The sequence below is a fragment of the Gobius niger genome (assembly GCF_951799975.1).
Source record: "Gobius niger genome assembly, chromosome: 4".
Taxonomy (NCBI): Eukaryota; Metazoa; Chordata; class Actinopteri; order Gobiiformes; family Gobiidae; genus Gobius; species Gobius niger.
The window spans coordinates 9,067,584-9,084,995 of NC_136855.1; the positions used below are offsets into that span (position 1 = coordinate 9,067,584).

At 41.8% G+C, this 17,412-nt stretch overlaps 1 protein-coding gene across 3 annotated transcripts; it reads right to left on the reverse strand.

The window, feature by feature from the left end:
- Window positions 1-1,151: 1,151 nt before the first annotated feature.
- On the reverse strand, window positions 1,152-17,261 carry wdr59 (WD repeat domain 59). 3 transcript variants are annotated; one of them, XM_079555271.1, is made up of 27 exons: window positions 17,202-17,261; window positions 16,454-16,503; window positions 16,145-16,280; window positions 15,979-16,064; window positions 15,619-15,699; window positions 15,468-15,505; window positions 15,299-15,387; window positions 15,080-15,196; window positions 14,909-14,986; window positions 13,978-14,134; window positions 13,808-13,887; window positions 12,484-12,610; window positions 12,268-12,392; window positions 10,851-11,015; window positions 10,573-10,668; window positions 9,731-9,808; window positions 9,535-9,656; window positions 8,555-8,699; window positions 6,986-7,039; window positions 4,756-4,883; window positions 3,991-4,072; window positions 3,811-3,923; window positions 3,583-3,730; window positions 2,464-2,548; window positions 2,268-2,385; window positions 2,048-2,190; window positions 1,152-1,567 (listed from the first exon to the last, which is right to left on the reverse strand). In XM_079555271.1, the coding sequence occupies exons 1-27, from the start codon at window positions 17,253-17,255 to the stop codon at window positions 1,332-1,334; spliced, it is 2,931 nt and encodes a 976-aa protein (XP_079411397.1). In that variant the 5' UTR covers window positions 17,256-17,261; the 3' UTR covers window positions 1,152-1,331. The 3 variants fall into 3 exon arrangements, with proteins under 3 accessions (XP_079411397.1, XP_079411396.1, XP_079411398.1); XM_079555270.1 differs by having other exon boundaries at window positions 6,986-7,042; XM_079555272.1 differs by lacking the exon at window positions 6,986-7,039.
- Window positions 17,262-17,412: the final 151 nt, after the last annotated feature.

Below are 17,412 nucleotides of genomic sequence, written 5' to 3' on the forward strand. Positions count from 1 at the left end.
CATTGGATTTATGTATCAAAAAGTGACCTTAAATGTCGTACTTTTTAAACAAAATGAAGGTTAAAGTGGAAGAGTGATCTTATAACTGGAAAGTTGCAAGTTCAATCCCAGCTCTGGCCGGTGTGAATGTGATGTGTGGGTGATTATTGTGATGGTAAGAGGGCTGTTGGCACACATTAGCAGCTGTTAGTTTATCATCGGAGTTTGTGAAGTGAGTGAATGGCCAACTTTAGGAGCACAATACAAATCCAAGTCTCTTCTTCATTTCCGTTGATCCACGGCCAGGTCAGACGGAGTCTAAGCCGTTACGGTCAGACTTCTCTCACCCCAGACCCATTAGCCGATTTTATTAGTTATATTATTAGTATAGTCCAGAATCAAGACTATAGTGTTGCACAGTTTTTTTTTTTATTTATTCCATTTTGCATTGCCCTACATTAATACTTCCCTCCTGCTTGAGTCCTATTTAAGGCGGAGTTTGGCCCTAGTTTTGTCCTGTGATAGACTCGGTTTAGATCCAGTTGCATTTGGAAAGCCAAACATTTTCTTACATGGTGTTGGAAGTTCATGAACCACTACTACAGTATGGCTTATGAATAGCTGCTGCTCTTCCTCTCTCATCCAAGGGATCAGCAGCACCTCGTCCAATTGAAAAAATAAATAGCTCAAGATGAAATAGCAGGCAGTAAGTTACTGATGGATCGCCACAAACCACATGTTATGATCTAAAGGTCTTTGTGCAGCGTTTTCTTCTGAAACCCTGAAGAGGCACCAAGAGCCCCCAACACCTGCAGCACAGTGGAGGCATCACAAAACCAAACGAGGGGCAAACAGGGGGGCATCTGGGCAAGACTCGCAGCTGAGCCACACAAGCGTGGTGGTGGGAAGGACCAGAGTCTTAATAGCTGGTAGCTTCATCGGGAGTAACATCTGATCTATGAGATTTTCAATTGTATAAGGACAACAAACCTCACGTTGGGACTAAAGGCTTTACTGGTGTTTTTTGTATGTTGAAGCTAATAGTTAACACTAAATAAAAATAAAAGCCGCACCATGATTTGAACAAGCCTGCTCAAAAAAGTATCTGCCTGTTTTTCATATAAATATACTTAGATAATGGTATTACCTCGGAGATATATCGGAGACTATCTGTTGATTTGCGCAAGACCTCGCTAATCCCAGATGGGGAAATAACAAAAGCGGAAGAGCAGCGGCCTCCAAAGAATTCACTCTGAAGTCACGGTCCGTAGAGCCAGTAGTCAATGATGAAGTGATGAATCCTGGTTGTAAACCCCGCTCTTGGTTTAGTCCTGGCCGCTGCCCCCTGAGGGTCAGTACGTGCTCTGCAGCAGACAGTGGCAGCCGCACCCCGCGGGGCACTCGTCTTGGCCCCTGAACCACTCGAGCATGTGGCTGGTGTGGCCGCCGTGGCCACAGCTTAGGCAGAAGTTGGACGACCCGCGCACCGCCACGTGACACACAGCGCACTGGAACGTCAGCCGCTTGCAAACTGCACACTGGGTCCCGCGCGCCTGGCTCCGGCAGTGGCAGCAGTACACGCCGAACTCTGGAGGAGGAGGGAAAATTCATGGCAGATAAGTCACATGTGCATGTCCTTAGTGTCTCTGATGCCATGTTTTAAATTCAAACTGTGATTTTCAGACAGAAAGTGGGTTTGTAAGAAAATAAAGTATGCTTTTAAAGGCCCAATACATGATAATTTTGTTTGCATTGCATTTCATCGCTTTCATGGTCACTGTCACAGTAATGCTAATTAAAACTAACCTGGCAGTTCTTGATGCTGTATGATTAGATGCACTGTCTTTTTATAAATGCCAACTTTTACAATTTACAGAAGGTGATTGGATCAATCTATCGCCTTCGAGCCAATCAGTAGAAAAAGCTCTGCTAAAAGTCCTTTCTCTTAACGGACGAATTAAACGGGAGCCTCCAGATTGATATTACTGTGCTAATGTTATTTGTTATTTGCCAGGTTAGAATGCACTTTCCCTGGTTTGAAACAGAAGCACTGATGTGGCCGACTCACCGATGCCTCTGTGTGGTTCAGGCGGACAGGAGGCGAACTTCAGCACGTCTGCTCTCTTCTCTCTCAGGCCCCAGCGGTGCAGGATTTCCCCATAGCACTTTTTGAACTCGTCAAACTGCAGCGTGTTCGAGGGATCCAGCAGCCTGCGTGAAGAGATGAGGAAAGACAATGTAGGACCACCACTGTACAAATTCAGGTCTCGTATTTCAAAGGCACAGACCGCTTGTTCATGTCGTGCTGCTCCTGTTCTCGTTCTCGTGGATCAAAACTTTGGGAACTGAAGCGATGTTCGTCTGGGGAGGACTCGCCCCAAGGATTCAAGTGGTCCAAGTCTCTGGCTGCAGGACATAAAGATACAATAATGAATAATTGTGAGTGATTTTAAGTGGATCATTTGAAGTGGTTTGTTTTCTTACCCGGGTTATAGATGTTGGTGGGAACTGAGTCCGAGTTGCTGGAGTAGGAGCCAGAGGTGAGTGAGCTGCCAGACGTGCAACTCGGCTGGAAAAATACATAATGTGCACAAGAGACAACGATGAAGGAAAACTGTGGTTCTGAGCTGGTGTAACTTCAGGACACACAGCATCAGCCTGTAATGACAAGCTGCAGTAAATTGAATAAAAAAAACACACAAAAAACACTCATCTTTGTCTCCAGACATTTAAGTGATAAGCTGGAAGTCTAAGGGCCAGATCTTGTGCCTGGCGCAAGGACAGCGCAAGCTTCAAGCACTTGCGCAGAGAGGGCGACAAAAGAGAAGAGGTTGATTGAGGCAACAAGCAGCACTGAGCAGCACTGAGCACTGCCATTCTCTGATGGTAGCCTCACATTCATTTCCTTGTTTTCATCCGCTGTGGCGAGGGTCGGCACTCCCTCGGCAGTAAATACGTTATCGAGACCAAAACAAAAGCACATGTTCACCCCCACAACCCCACAAACCTCCCCTTGCGGCCGCCGAGTCTGGCTGGAGGAAGCGCTAAGTCTGGAGTGGCAAGATCTCAAAGTGCACTCCAAAGCTCAAAATGTTACGCTAATGTTACGTGTTTAGAAACACAAGATCGGGCCCTAACTATTTTACAAATTTCATAAATTTGCTAAATTGTCCACCTGGTCTTGCATTTTGATGTAAAGTGAGTAGTAATATTATTTTTTGTAAAGTTCCTCCTTCCTGGATCTCAGCAACTAATCAGAGTCTAGTATCCTCTCGCATTGACCAATGAGACGAGCTTTTCCTGTGAACCAGCCTGTCAGGGCCAATCAGGAGGGAGGGGGAGGAGCTTGATCATTAACTTTGGAAAGTTCTGTTTCTGTTCTCCTTCTGTTCTCCACAACTAAGAAGTGCAGTTTCTTCATGCTATATATTATCAAAATACAGGTCACAGTGTCTCCTTCATAATTCTGTTATTTCAAGCACTGACATAATAATGACAAGACTTACAATCAAACGTCCTTTTTGGCTTCACTTGATATCAATATATTTGACACACAAGCTGAAAACCTTTATGCAGCTCATATGGTTAAGACTTAAGGCTTACGTATCGTGAATGCGGAGGGAAGACAGAGCGTCCTGTGTGGTGTCCTGGGTACAGAGAAAAGGAGTCCACAGGGAGAGACTGGGCTCTGAACACACTGCACAGCATGGCCAAGGTCTGCACATCACTCATCTGACTGTAGTGGTCCAGTCTGCAGAGGAACACGCCATCAAGAACCTCAAACGATCTCTCTGCCTCACAACAGTTAAGGTGCATCAAAGTGCTGCTCACAGTGTCTCCAGCAGGTGGCGCCCAAACGGATGCTGTGCCCAGGGCGTCTCCGAGTCGGGGTCTGAATCTGGACTCAGGTCTTGGCCGGTGGCTGCAGACGCTAAAGCCCACACCTGTAAACAAAGGAGGGGCATAAAACTGTGAGAGATCTGAGCCAGTGCCGTTGACTGTGTTATTTACCTTAGCGACATCTCTGCGTCCCACGGCGAGCGCTGCTGTGGCGTTCTTCTGGCACATTTCCTGAATGTCATCCATGTTTAGACTGGGAGCAGAAAGGGAAACGGTACATTTTCCATATTCCACAAATCAAATGCATCACAACACATTGATGAAAGAGGCATTTTCTCTTTATGCTTCAATTTAACCTCTTAACCCCCATCAGTTTGGCTTTACCCAAATCTAAAAGCTCCTTGAAAAAAGTCTTTCAAAATAGTGTGTCATAATAGCAACAAAAATGAGACGAAAACAAGGATGAAAACGCAACAAAAGAGCAACAAAAATGTGACGAAAAAGCAAAAAGTGATAAAAATGTGTCACGGACATGCAACAAAAGAGCCACAAAAAAAGCTACAGCAAAGTGATGAAAAGAAAAGAGCAAAAAAAAGCAACAAAAGAGCCAAAGAAGAGCAACAGAAAAGTGATAAAAACGCAAAACACAAGTGAGAAAAAAAACATCGAAAAAGTGGGAAAAATGTGATGAAAACCCAACAAGAAAAGTGATGGAAAAAAAGGCAAAAAAAGTGACGCTTGGAAAAAGCTCCATTTAGAGGAGTTGTGTAGGTCTTAGCTTTCAAATTAAAGGTTAAAGTTGTTTATTTTTGATTGTGGTGGTATATGGAAGGTCACAAAGATTATATTATGAGGTGGTATTTGGTGTAAAAAGTTTGAGAGCCACTGCACTAAAAACAAAACCCTCTAATCCCATTTCAAGGCATTATTCCTCACATGTAGCTCTCGCCCAGAGCCTTGTGCACGGGCAGCAGGCAGGAGATGTCCTGGATGATGACCTTCCCGGCCAGTTTGATGGGGCGGTTGGTGAAGTCCTCGCGTTTGGTTTTGAAGCGTCGGGATTTCTGTGATGAAAACAGAGGCCGAGACGAGAGAGGGAGAGAGAGGGAGAGAGAGGGGAGGGAGACGCAGCCCAGACACGAGCGCCACCTGATTAAAAGTGGCCTGAACAAAACAATTACTGATAGGTCAAAGTTCACAGGGCCAGACAACACTTTGAAATCAAATGTTCAAACCCTTTTAGAAAATTTGGTGATTCTTAAAGCATTGACTTTGATACATCAAGCTATGGCTGTTATATGTGCAGTTTTCACTTTTACTGTCACAAAATTCAATCTTATTCTTTCCAAACCTGTGCTCTTGTGAAACTGTGGCTGGCCCTGTGAACAGTTAGTTAGCTGCAAAATAAGCATTACATTGATGAATAACAGGTTAGTATAAAATTACATTAAAATGCTCTGTACTGAGAGCAGGAACTTACCTGGAGCTGCTGAAACGTGGTTAGTAGAACAAATGTGCTACAGATTGTTTAGACTACATTTATATTATCTGAATAGTCGGAGCATCACATGGTCATTATTTTGTGCATTAAATTGGTTTCAATTGATTTTTGGGGGGGGGTTGGCATGAAGGACTGCAATTGAAATGTACTGTAAAAGAACAATGGTAGCTAATAATAATAATAATAATAAGAAGAAGATCAAAGTCATTCTAATGTTTAGTCTAAGTCTATGGAGATTTTCAGCGAGATTTTCACTCTGTCGCAGGAGGAGACTGAGTCATGGCTTGTCCTGATATGATGAAGGTGGTTCTTGAAACTATACCAGTTGAGAACCACTGCTGTAAATAGCAAAGAGTAATGATAACACACTGACTAAAGCCCAAGCTATTTGCCTCCGCTCACACTTTGAACCCTCAGTTTGAGCTTCTAAACTCTCTCTGCGTTCAAGACATCCTGCGTCACTCGTGCAGCGACCCGAATCCGGCCCGCGAGTTAATTTAATCTGGCCCGTGACTTGTAGAGCAAAAATTCCTGAGTCTGTAAGAAAAAAGTCAGTCTATATCCCATTGCTGTGCAGAGTTATGACTCACTCCAGCCGAAAAAAACCCAACAATTGAAAGTGTTCCGCACATGTCCAGCAGGGGGCACTGACATTATAACAGATCAGGACATAAACAACACATTATAGCCATGTGGTAAATGATCAGCTTGCCCCCGGACAGCTGTGAATACAATAATACCACACGATTAACGACTACAATGTAGCACTTTGAGACACAGGCTTGTAAATAACAATACAAGTGTTTGCCGTAGTGATTATTTATTAGGCTGCAGTCCTGTCAGGCTTTTCACTAAATCAGCACTATTTTAAAGGAACAGGCCACCGTTTTTACTGAGATATGTTCTTATCTGAGCTTAGACGAGTTCATTTGTACCTGTCTGGTCTTCACACGTGCCCTCAGTCACGCAAACACAGCACAGACGGCGTTAGCATTTAGCCTCTGAGGCTGAGGGCACGCATGAAGACCAGACAGGTACAAATGAACTCGTCTAAGCTAAGGTAAGAACATGTCTCAGTATGTAAAAACGGTGGGCTGTTCCTTTAAAATCACTGCTCAGTATTATTAATTTATTGAAAAAATGTTTACTCTCCTGTTTACAAAATTAGTTTGACACCCCTGTAGCTAGTCTATCCTACACTATTCTAAGATATGAAGTTATTTTGTTATCCCCCCGACCGCATTCCCCTGTCAGTCATCCAGGATTCACAGCCTTCACGCCTCTTGATGACCAGACAGCATTTCTTTGGCACGTCATATATTCATAGAACCAGGTTACTTTGGTTTTAGGGTCTATAGAATCATGTTTGTTGAGAAAATCGCCAATTATGTTGTCACAGAATGGAAATCGTGCACATTTGTTGCTATCCCCCCCGCATATTTGTTTTCAGTCAAAGAAACAAAACCAGAATAGAATAGAAGAACAGACTATTTGAGTGCTTTCCACAGAATGTCTTTGTTTTCTTTCTCGTAAAGATTCAGATCGCATAAGTGTAGTCGCCGTGATGTGTTTGAGTGAGTACACGGTTAGAAGAGGACATGAACCGTAGTGAGTTTAGACGGAGACAGGTTTTAGTGTTTTAGTGGAGGAGGAGCAGAAAGGTACCGGCCAATCGTGAAGGGTTTGGACAGACCAGCGACGGGACGCAGAGATTGGGAGCTTCTGATTGGACAAGAGGGGAGGGGGGAGGCGGGACACAGCGCAGGGCAGTGATTGGACAGAGAGGGACCAACAGGGAAACACCAGTGAGACAGAAAAGGAGTTTTTTTGTTTTTTTTAAACAGAAATCAGTAAAAGACCAACCTCCAAAACAAGCTACAACCAGCGGTGGAACGAGCTGCATGAGATCACTGGGTTAATGAAGTATTTACATCAATACCTGCTCATTTCTATCAATTACTCAGATCTTTATACATCTATAGATACTGTACATGTTTATGATTTGTTATTGACTAAAATGTCCATTCCAATTTACAGGAACTTGCAATAGCAAAGGCCAGAAATGGTGAAAACTTCAAGAGAACTGAGAAATCTGGCAAAAATATATAATTGTGCTCACATTCATTAAAAAACATTAAATTGGATTAAAATTAGCATTAAACACATTTGAGGGACAATATTGATCCACAGTATTTACTGCTTAAGTTCACCAAATACAAAAAATATGGTCAAAAACACATTCAACTACAGTTTTTCAGAGGCGGGTAGCACTTAGTTACACATGTACTTGAGTAACATTTTGAAGAAATTGTACTTTATGTACTTAAATTGTAGGTTGCTTTTTACTTCTACTTGAGTAACGTTATAATGAAGTATCTGAAAACTCTTACTTTTTTCCACTGTGAGTAAATATTTAAGCAGCAAACCCTTCATTTTGGCATCATTCGGGACAGTGAAAACAAGAGTCCACTTACTTAACTCACTACTTAGACGGCCAATGCTTTGAAAATGATTATCAGATGGTAAAGTCAGACGCTATAATTTGAATAAGTTAATGATGGGACTTCACATCTTTGGCCCTGATGTGTTGGCTGCCTTAGTCAAAAAAAAAAGAAGAAGTTTGTTTTTAAAGGCACACTGCGCAACATTTTAGATTAGACTGTTGCCAGCAACACAAAACATGCTCTTAATGACCGACTTAACACAGAAAATGCAGCGGGAAATCAAAAAATGGATTTAGATTCTATTTGATTCTCATATATGGCTGCCTTTTGTCAAAATCTCCATGGAGACGAGCTGGAGACGTCCCGGTCCCAGTAAAGATACAGCCAGGTCTTAGATTGTTCATCTTTTAAAGGTATTTTTTCAACCATAAAAATATCTGTACTAAGACGGGTGCTTGTATTTCACTTCATTGGGTGAAACGTTACACAGTGTGACTTCAAATTGCCCTACTACAACTGAATAAACCTCATGGCAACAGGTTATTTTGTTGTTGGTAAAATGCAACTGCGGGCTAATAGGGGGTTACCAATTACGATTATCACAAATACTGTACATGTACGTTTCATTCCACCACTGACCACAACTTCCAGCCTTTGGTTTAATCCGCAAAACCATTTGTAAAAACCAAGTCACCAACATCAAACATGTTAAACATAGACAAATACTTGTCCGAGTCGCCCTCACACTTGACCAGAGGCATCAGAGCATGTGTAGCATTTATGCTTTTACCCGTTCCTTGTAGTAGAAGGAGGAGATGGACACGGTCTCCTTGTCGGAGCGCGTGGGGCTGCTGCTGTAGAGCCTCTGGGACTCGGAGCGCATCTTCATCGGAGTCAGGACACTGCTGTGGTAAGCCGACAGCGCGGACAGAGATCTGCAACAACAAGTATGATTCCTTCAGAATGGGATCTGCACAGTTCCACCTACTGTTCATAGCGTGTGCATTATTAGGCTTTTAAAATGAACAAAACAATTACATTTACTTAGGAGGCTTTGTATATAAATGTAGGGAAGTGTTAAAGAGGAGGTATTATGCTTTTTTCAATCACATAGCACCAGTCTATATCACACTACAATGATGACCAAACCTTCTGTTGGTCTGTAAATGCAGTAAATTAAAATAACTGCCTTGTATAAAATTGCTCTCTCAAAATGGCTGTAGTGAATGTCTTGAAATAGGCCTCTGTCTCTTTAAGAACCTCTGACTCTTTCCGACACGCCCCCTCCACCCTCTGTCTGTGGCATCAGTGGGGAGGGGGTTCTGCTGAGGAGCAGTGGTTGGTTACTCGGCTGGTGACAAAAGCTCGGAGGCGTCTCCAGGAGGTGGGGGCGTTCCTAGGAGGAATCAGGCAAACCTATCCCTAAAATGGCCGCCATCAGAGTTTTTACAGATTACTCAAAAATACGTGAATGTGCCAAGGCAACACTTCAGGCATGTTTTTAATGAGGGAATGACATAATAACATGATGTGTTTGCATAATACCCCCCCCTTTAAGTAATAATAATAAATAATAATAATGATGCATTGGTTTTATATATATATTTCTGGACACTCAAAGACGCTTTACATTGCATTATTCGTAACACCACATAAGTATTATACTCAACGTTCAAATGTAGTGGAGTAAAACTTCTCAACACAAATACTAGTAGAGAACAGATCCTCAAAATATACCACCTCTGAGTACTTTGGGGGGGGGGGTGGTACCTGGGGGTGGGTTCCGTGGTCGGAGCAGAGCGGTGCATTGTGATCGGTCGAGTGAAATAGACCAAACACCCAGTGCCACAGAAACGAGCGCCTGACGTCCGCGGGAACGGGATGTTGGCGTCCTGGAAATGACGAGAGGTTTTTAAAATGTGACTGTTTGTTCTTTGCAGATTCAGGCCGGAATGTGTTGTGTGACCTGGTAGGAGCCGTAGGTGTTGGTCACTCGAGGAAACACCTGTAGAGCCGGAGGGACGAATGGGGGAGTGCCATCCTCCTGTGACAAAATATATATATATATATACAACATAAAGAAAACATTTTGCTCAGATACAGTTCCTAAATGATCCAACACTAGTTTTAATCAAAGGCTACTCAACCCTTCTGAAATACCACCATTATTTGGACATAATAAAATCACACTTCAGGGTAAACAGGGTAATTGATGCTGAAATTCAATTCACAAAGGTTTGTTTATGATACTGAGAGAATATTGAGAGTAGTCTTCTGGAACAAAGATGGACGGTGCTGGTGCAAGTTAATCCATACTTCAGACCGAAGTAACACCTTTTTGAGTGACAGTGCAGGATTTTAGAGGCAGTTGTGGTGAACAGGTCTGGGCTCATTCTACACATTAGGACATGGCTGGAACATGTAGGGGGAGGAAATACATACGTTTCACATTTTTAAACTCCGTAGAGTCCCTTTAAATTCACTATAGCATACAGGTAAGTTGCGTTATGTCTCGTTTGATCAAGTTGTTTTTTTGCGTTTTTTTTCCTTTTGACACTGTGTTTTTGTAAAGTTACATTAATTTGGCCTCTTTTTACCTATATATGTTTGTTTGTGGCCAATGAAACACTTTTTTTTGGAGATTTAATGTCTCTGTCTCATTGCTGTGCTGCTACAACAACAACAACTTCAATATTGTTTGATAAATTACATGATCAGTTAGAGCTAAAAATACGACCTAATTAAATAAAGGTAGTTTGCGTGAGAATATCATCACGTTATGTGAGTTGTATTGTGTTGCTTTCTCACCATGTCGGACTCCAAACAGGAGACCAGCTGCCTGATACACGGCTCCAAACAGTTCTGGTTCCTCTTCACCTTCTGTAGGGATGTGTCCGTGAGAGTCTGAGAAAAAGAGTCATTATTAATCCTCGCCATCCTCTGTTCTCACACCAAACAACTTCACTGCCTCTCGGCCTGTTTCCCGGCTGCTCTAACCTCAGACTCTTCTACCCGCATACTCAACCTCCACACATCTGACATTATTTTCCAAACATCCAAAAGAGAAAGTGTCTCATGCGCGTTACCTTGTGAATCTTGGTCTTCATGGAGGAGGGGATGTTGGTCGGCTGGACGAATTGGAAAGTCGGCGCGGCGTTGTTGGGATACTGTGCTGGAAACTTCACGATTAAATTCACCTGATGAGTCCCGAAGTGAGCGGAGACCACGCAACTGCAGTTCACCGCATCCATCTGGGGGAGAGAAAAGGATGAAGTTGGTCCAAAGGAAGGAGACGGACATATAACTGACAGCAGATGGTTAAAAGTTCTCAAAAAGTCATGTGATTGAAACCCATCAACAAGTCCAAATGTCTGCTTCAGAAAGTCTGTGATACAAAATAAAAAGCAAGAGTTCAGAGCTGTGGCATAATGGCACAGTTGACTGTTATTGTTCTAAAGAGAATTTACAAATTGCACACATTATTTTGCGTAAATAGTGTGTACAATTTGTAAATTCAGGCAAAACTGCAACTTATGTAGTAAAAATTGTTCAGCAATGTCATTATGTTCCAAAAATGTAGATTAAACGGCCAATTGGAATCAAATTAAATGCTATTTAGTTTAGTTTTGCTAGTGAATTTCTCCATTGTGAGATCAATAAAGGCTTATCTTATCTCTGATGTGCATATTTGACCTTGTAGTGACCGAGCGGCTGTGAGTGGTCATCATGGTGCCTTTACTTTCGATCACAGTGGTCTCTACAACGCTCCAGGATCAATTGTTTTGTAGGTTTTCTGGTGGGAGACTCCGTCAGCAGAGAAAACCTTCCAAACAGTTGATCCTGGAGCGTCCCAGATACCACTGTGATGGAAAGTAAAGGCGCCATGATGACCTCTCATTCAAACATATAAAAGGTTCAAAGTGCACAATTGGCACAATTAACCCTGATTAAAGCTAGATAACTAAGCAAACATGGGCTCAAATACACTACCGCCGCACCAAGAACGTCACTACACAAAAAGGTCACACGTATTTGCTGTGGCATTCTTTCAATAAGCTTCTGTAGTGTGAAAAGATCCAGTGTTGCAATACTTGTACTCTATGATCCTGCATTGATGATGGGAGAGTGTGACCACGGTGCAACTGCAACGATGCCAGACTTCAAAGTCAGGTGTGACAGTGGAAGTCTCCATATATTAAAGTGATAGTCTGTAAGTTTTTCAAAGTGAGGAGAGATAGAGTGATATCTAAAAGTAAACAATCAAATTCCGCCCCTCTTTAATCAGAAAGCTCCTCCCCCTTCCTCCTGATTGGACCTGACAGGCTGGATCACAGGAACGCTTGTCTCATTGGTCAACTATTATTACTTACTTTTCATCAATATGCAAGGCCAGGTCGATGTTGCACATTTTATAAAAGTTAAAGTAATACATTTACACTTCCAGACTATCACTTTTAAGTACAGTATATAATTAAGCTAATTGATGCTGATAATCTGTCTCACCTCTACATTGACGTTCCTGATTTGCAGATTGACCAGAGAGAACTCTTGCTGTAGAGTTTGGGGCAGCCCCGCGCCCACTGCCGCCGAGTCCAGTCGAGACGCAGAGGACATCGGGACGTCCCGGTCTGAGAGAAGAGACAGGTAAAGAAAACAGACAATCAAAAAGACAACGCCATCGACTGGGCTAATGTCCCCCGACGTGTGATGTGACCTCACCGTGAGCGCTCTCTGGGATGGTCCCGCTGCTGAGGTGGGCTCCAGGCTCCGGAGACATCAGCGGTTTCTCTGTCTCCACCGAGAGAGACATGCCCTCCATCAGGTCGTCCACGTCACTCACACAGAGCTACAAGCAAGAAGAGGACATGTAGTGTCATATAAGTAAAATGCATGATCATTATTAAGCAGAGGTGGCCAAGCACTCAAGTCACTTTACAACAGGTTATTTTTCCAACACATCTGTAACACATTTGTACATTCTACTTTCAATACTTCCATGCTTTCATTTAAAATTGTGGGGTAATATGTGACCAATAGTATCTGTGCTTTTGTTCAAGTAACAAATTCAAGTCATTGATATTAAATGGTGAGTTACAGCAGTGGTTCCCAACCTTTTTGGTCTCGTGGACTCCTTGGACCATTCAGTGGTCGTCTGTGTACCCCCTACCTCAGGGTGTTGCAGTTTATTTAGAAAGCAATTACTTAAAGGCACACCGCGTAGAATTTCCCCCCCAAAATAAAAATGAAATACAAGCATTTATTTTCATCATTGAAAAATACCTCATAAATGTACAAACAAACATGAGCTTTTGCTGTGAGCGGCTCAGCTCTACTAAGACATGACTGTAACTTTACCAGGAGTGGGTACGTCTCCAGCTCATTTCCATGGAGATGTTAAGCAAAGTCAGCAGAATTTGAGATTTAAACAGGTTAAGCCCTCATCCAAATCCATCTTTGATTATCCACTGCAGCAATTGGATTTTTTGTGTCGAACTGGCATGTTTTGTATTACTGGCAAAAAGTAGTCCAAAATGTTACGCAGTGTACCTTTAAAAGCAGGGCTGGGTAAGTTTAGGTACTACCGGCATCGATAAAATCTAAGTATTGAAAGCAGGTACTGAAAAAAAAATCTTCTATCTTCAGATTCAAATTTTGAATTGTTTTTCCCTATTGCTCCCAAATTTCTTTCTCGTTTTCCCAATTGTTTCCCCTCAAGTTTAACAACAAATACTATCCCCACACACACAAACATTTTCCACAATTTTTCCCCCCCTCAAAAAATGTTTCCTTATTTTTACCCTTTTTTAAATGCAATTTCTCCCATTTTATCCCCAAATTATTTCTCATTTTTCACACGTTTCTTAACATTAGAGATTAATCCGATATTGTAAACTTACAGATCTCCCACACATTACTGTTCTGTTTTCTGCTTCTAGATGAAAATTTACTTCCAAGGACTTGGGAAACACGGAGCTACAGGACACACTGGAGGAAGGATTCATAAGAGACTTTCATCATTACATGTCAGATATCTGCACTTTACCCTCTGAAGTTGTGGGTCCACTCTCCAAATCCTCAAACTCTGATCTCTGGACCATGTGACCAGCTGACAGTCCTTAGACCCTACACACACACAAACACACAATTCCTTTCACAATTCCTTTTCTTTGAATCCGATTAAAATGTAGACAGACTTGTTTTTAGCGTCTCTACCTTCTTTCTGGGGCCTCCACTGAAACTCCAGCACCACGTCGTCGTGTCCCACAAAAGCGTGGACCGGATTGTTTAATTCCAGAGTGCTCCACAAGAGGAGGCTGTTCTCTCGCCGCAGCTGAGGCACCATCACCGTTACCAGGCCGTTAGAGAAAGGCTGGGGAGGAAAGGCAAACTGTTAGAACTTCTAAAACAATCCCATCCTTTTTTTTGGCATTTTATCATTTTGGTTCTGGTCTGGAAAAGGTTAGCAATTCACTTTACAACACAGGAATATCATAGAATTAATCTAAAAGTTAAATAACATGGTAGTTACCCAAAAAGCAGAGCACACACGGGTCATTCTAATTTATTTTATGGTAATTTGATTAATCCTAACCCAGTATAAAAACTGGAAATTAGCTGGAAAAATGCTTAGTATTTTCTTGGCAATAACATATAAACAAGGCTGCAAATGCATTTATCTCACATTGTATCATGTAAATATTTGTTTTTTCATGAGAGCGCTATAGTGTGACCGCAGATGAAAATGAGCTCCATCAGCTAAAGTCTGGTGCAGAGCATCTTTCCATACTTTTTTTGTTAAGGGGGGGTTATCATACTTTTTCCAGATATTTGGTAAAAATGTCAGTCACATCTTTATCACTGTTTTACACTTTGATGGTTACAAAATGCAAAATTGAGCAAAAACAGCCGAAATAAATATCCAGTAGTTTCACTTCCTGATCCGAGCTCAAAGAAGCATTGCAACATCACAAAGATGATTTTACATAATACCCTCCTTTAACAATCTTCAATCATATTCAAAGGTTTTACACTCATTTCTTTCTCAATAAGAAAGTTGTCTGCACAAGAGAAACTACTTTCTTTGTCCCTGTCTGTGTTTTTAACAAAAAATGTCCAACATTATGTAGTAAATTCCCATACTTACTGTGTATCTTGCTTTCCACACTGGGACCTGGCAGGACAAAATGTTCAGGTACTTCCTCGGCTGTCGGTAATCCCAAAACTGTTCCAATAAGAAACACACAAACAAGCACGTACTTTAACTTTGAAACCGAGTTACTGTGCAATGGTCATTATTAGTTAACGTTTTTCTCACTCTGACTGAATTGTCTTGGCTGGACGTGGCGAAGATAAACTCGTTGTCCGGGTGCCAGTCGAGGCCGTGGATCTTGGATAAATGAGCGGCGACGTACTCCATCGCTGTGTTCGGTTTCTGGAAACAAAATGAAAATCGTGCAATCCCCTTGAAGTTAAGTAAAGATTTTATTTGGAAGTATTGTTTTAGAGCAACTACTTTGACCGTAAAAGCTCATACCCGCTTGTCCCAGATGCGAACGTCTCCATCGTGACTTGAGGCTAAATAACACGGATTCTTTCGATTCCATTTCACCTGAGAAGCTCCAGCTAAAAGAGGATTCATTTGTCAATTTTCATCGAGGTATTGCGTTTTTTATTGGTGATGACATGAAAACACACTGACTTACCGACTGCCGACAAGGCCGTAGTTGGTTTTCGAGTGTCTCTTTAAAAAAAAAATCAATGAAATGAACGACATTGCCAACAATGTAGATCCAAAAAACAAGAAAAAACAGCGATCTAACAATATTCTAGTAAACGTGCGTAACTCTGGCTCACCGTGTGTCCCAAATGTAGATGTAAGTGTCGACTGAGCTAGTGACCAACAACTCCGGTTCAAACCACGACCAGTCCAAGTCGCTACAAAACAAAAGAAGAGGATATAATGTTGTTATAATGCAGATAAACAACGCAAGGACTCCAAACTCTTTAAAGCATTAAAGAAGAGGGTATTTGGTCCTGTGGTACAGATCCAGAGGGAAGGAAAGCTGTTGCTCGTTACGTAGGGCATAAGAAGAAGGACTTCACAGTAAACAGGAGGAGCATTACTTAAACTACCATCATGGCCCTAAGAATAGTCACCAGAGAAGATTCAAAACTATAGGAAAGTGACTAGAAACAGAGAAATAAGTCTATTACCTGATGACTCGTGTGTGTCCCTGTAAAGAGGTGTGCACCTGTCCACATCCATCTCTCCATGAGTACAGGTCAACACGTTGGTTACTCTGGATAAAATTACACCACAATAATAACACATAACCAGCTGATCATTTATCCAACTTGAACTGTAGTGTTGTTTTCTGACCGAAGCAGCAAAGATGTGGGCCTCTGACTTGTGCGGGTTCCACTGGACGGTCCCCACGTCCCATTTGCTCTGACGGCTTATTTTCCTCTGACTCTCTGAAGGATTCTCAAGGTTCACCATGTACAGGAACCGGCGGCTAGAAGCAACGTTCATGTCAAGAGCAATGCAGCAATGTCACGCAGATTAGGAACATATGGTTAAAACGTCACGTGAAAAGGCAATGCTTACTTATTATTATTATTAAACTAGTCAACACGTCGATAATATAAAAATAATAAAAACGTGGAGATAACAAGTCACAATAATTACCCAGACAGAACTGCATGTTCTCCCAGACAGTCCACTGACATGGCGGTGGCCTAAAAAGAAGACAATCCATGATTAAAATGTGTTATGAAGACTTTTATATATATGAACAAAAAGGAACAGCTCTGGGAAGATACAGTAAATCTTGTATCTGTTCCTTATAACCCATGTTTTTCTTAAGGTTGTAGTTTGGGGTCATCTTCAGTTTAAAATTTAAATTGTTTGAAAAAAGTAATGCAATCAAACTAGATTACATTTTCTGGTTTTGACATGGTTTATGCCCTTTTCAACATCATTAGGTCAAATTAGGTCTATTTTAGACCCTTTTTAGACCTTTTTTTTTGCCAGATTGAATCTTGACCTAGGCCTGGTGGCTGGTTGAGAGGTCAAATATTTCATAAACTTTAATGGGTGGCACTTAGTGTGATGTAAAGTTTTGCTTTGTGATTACTGACTTTACTTGATTCTTAAATGTATTAGTGGCAGATACTTGTTATGTTAGTTTTGTTCAAACTATCTTGTCATTACCAACCTCATTAAATGTGCTTGTGCAATATTCAGGATTACTGTCACCAGTGCACTTTTAGAATAATAATGCGTAAGAAGACAGAGTGTACTGAGCAGAAAGCTGTCTGTACCCCAAACTCAGCTCAGTTATGTTAATTGCATTTATTCTGAAGCCTGTGGCTCCATTTGCTGCAGTGCACCTGTAGTTTAACTCTCAACAATCATGAAGAAAACTCTAAAATACCTGCGCGTCTCTGAACTCCACCACCACATTCTCGCTGCTCCACCGCGCCGCCATCTTTGCTCTCCCACCGTAAACAAACGTCACGTGACTGACATCCCACTTGGTCTAAAAAGATCAAACAAAAGAACAGCACAAATGCATAATGTTTGTTAAGGATTATTGACCGCTAATGCTAAATCAATAAATATCCTTCTTCAACAAAATGTCAAAG